General features: G+C 69.1%; 1 protein-coding gene across 1 annotated transcript in view; it reads right to left on the reverse strand.

Annotated features, from left to right (window-relative positions):
• The window catches only part of JUND (jun D proto-oncogene), a 1,155-nt gene extending 647 nt beyond the window's left edge, over positions 1-508 (reverse strand). The window contains exon 1 of the mRNA XM_010578756.1: positions 20-508. Within this exon, the coding sequence (XP_010577058.1) occupies positions 20-464 (445 nt within the window). The 5' untranslated portion in view covers positions 465-508. The remainder of the gene's footprint in view (positions 1-19) is intronic.
• Between the last annotated feature and the right edge of the window lie 13 nt (positions 509-521).

The raw sequence follows: 521 nt of genomic DNA on the forward strand, positions 1-521 counted from the left end.
CCTCCTCCTCCTCCGCCGCCGCCTCCTCCGCCGCCGCCGCCGCTCCCCGCCGCGCCGCCGCCCAGCTGGTTCTGCTTGTGCAAGTCCTCCAGCGCTTTCACGAACCCCTCGGCGAACTCCTGCTCCTCGGAAGCGGCCGTTTTGGGGTAGAGGAACTGCCCGCTGGTCGGGGTGGTGGTCACCAACCCGTTGGACTGGATGATGAGCCGTTCCAGCTCGGGAGACGCCAACTTCAGCAAACCCAGTTCGGCCGAACCCAGCAATCCCGCCGCTTCGCCGCTCGCCGAACCCGGTGCTTTCAAAGCCGCAGCCACCTGCTCCGGTAAGGCCATTCCGAGAGCGTCCTTCTTCATCATGCTGCCGCCGCCGGGGAAGGGCAGGAGGAGCCCGCTGCTACCGGAGGACGGGGCGAAGCCGCTGCCGAGGCCGCTCAACACATCATCATGGTAGAAGGGTGTTTCCATCCTCCTCCCCCGCCCGGCTGCGGGGGAACGGGGCCGGGGCGGGGGGGAAGAGGGGGG

The sequence above is a fragment of the Haliaeetus leucocephalus genome, unplaced genomic scaffold (assembly GCF_000737465.1).
Source record: "Haliaeetus leucocephalus isolate CR32 unplaced genomic scaffold, Haliaeetus_leucocephalus-4.0 Scaffold654, whole genome shotgun sequence".
Lineage (NCBI taxonomy): Eukaryota > Metazoa > Chordata > Aves > Accipitriformes > Accipitridae > Haliaeetus > Haliaeetus leucocephalus.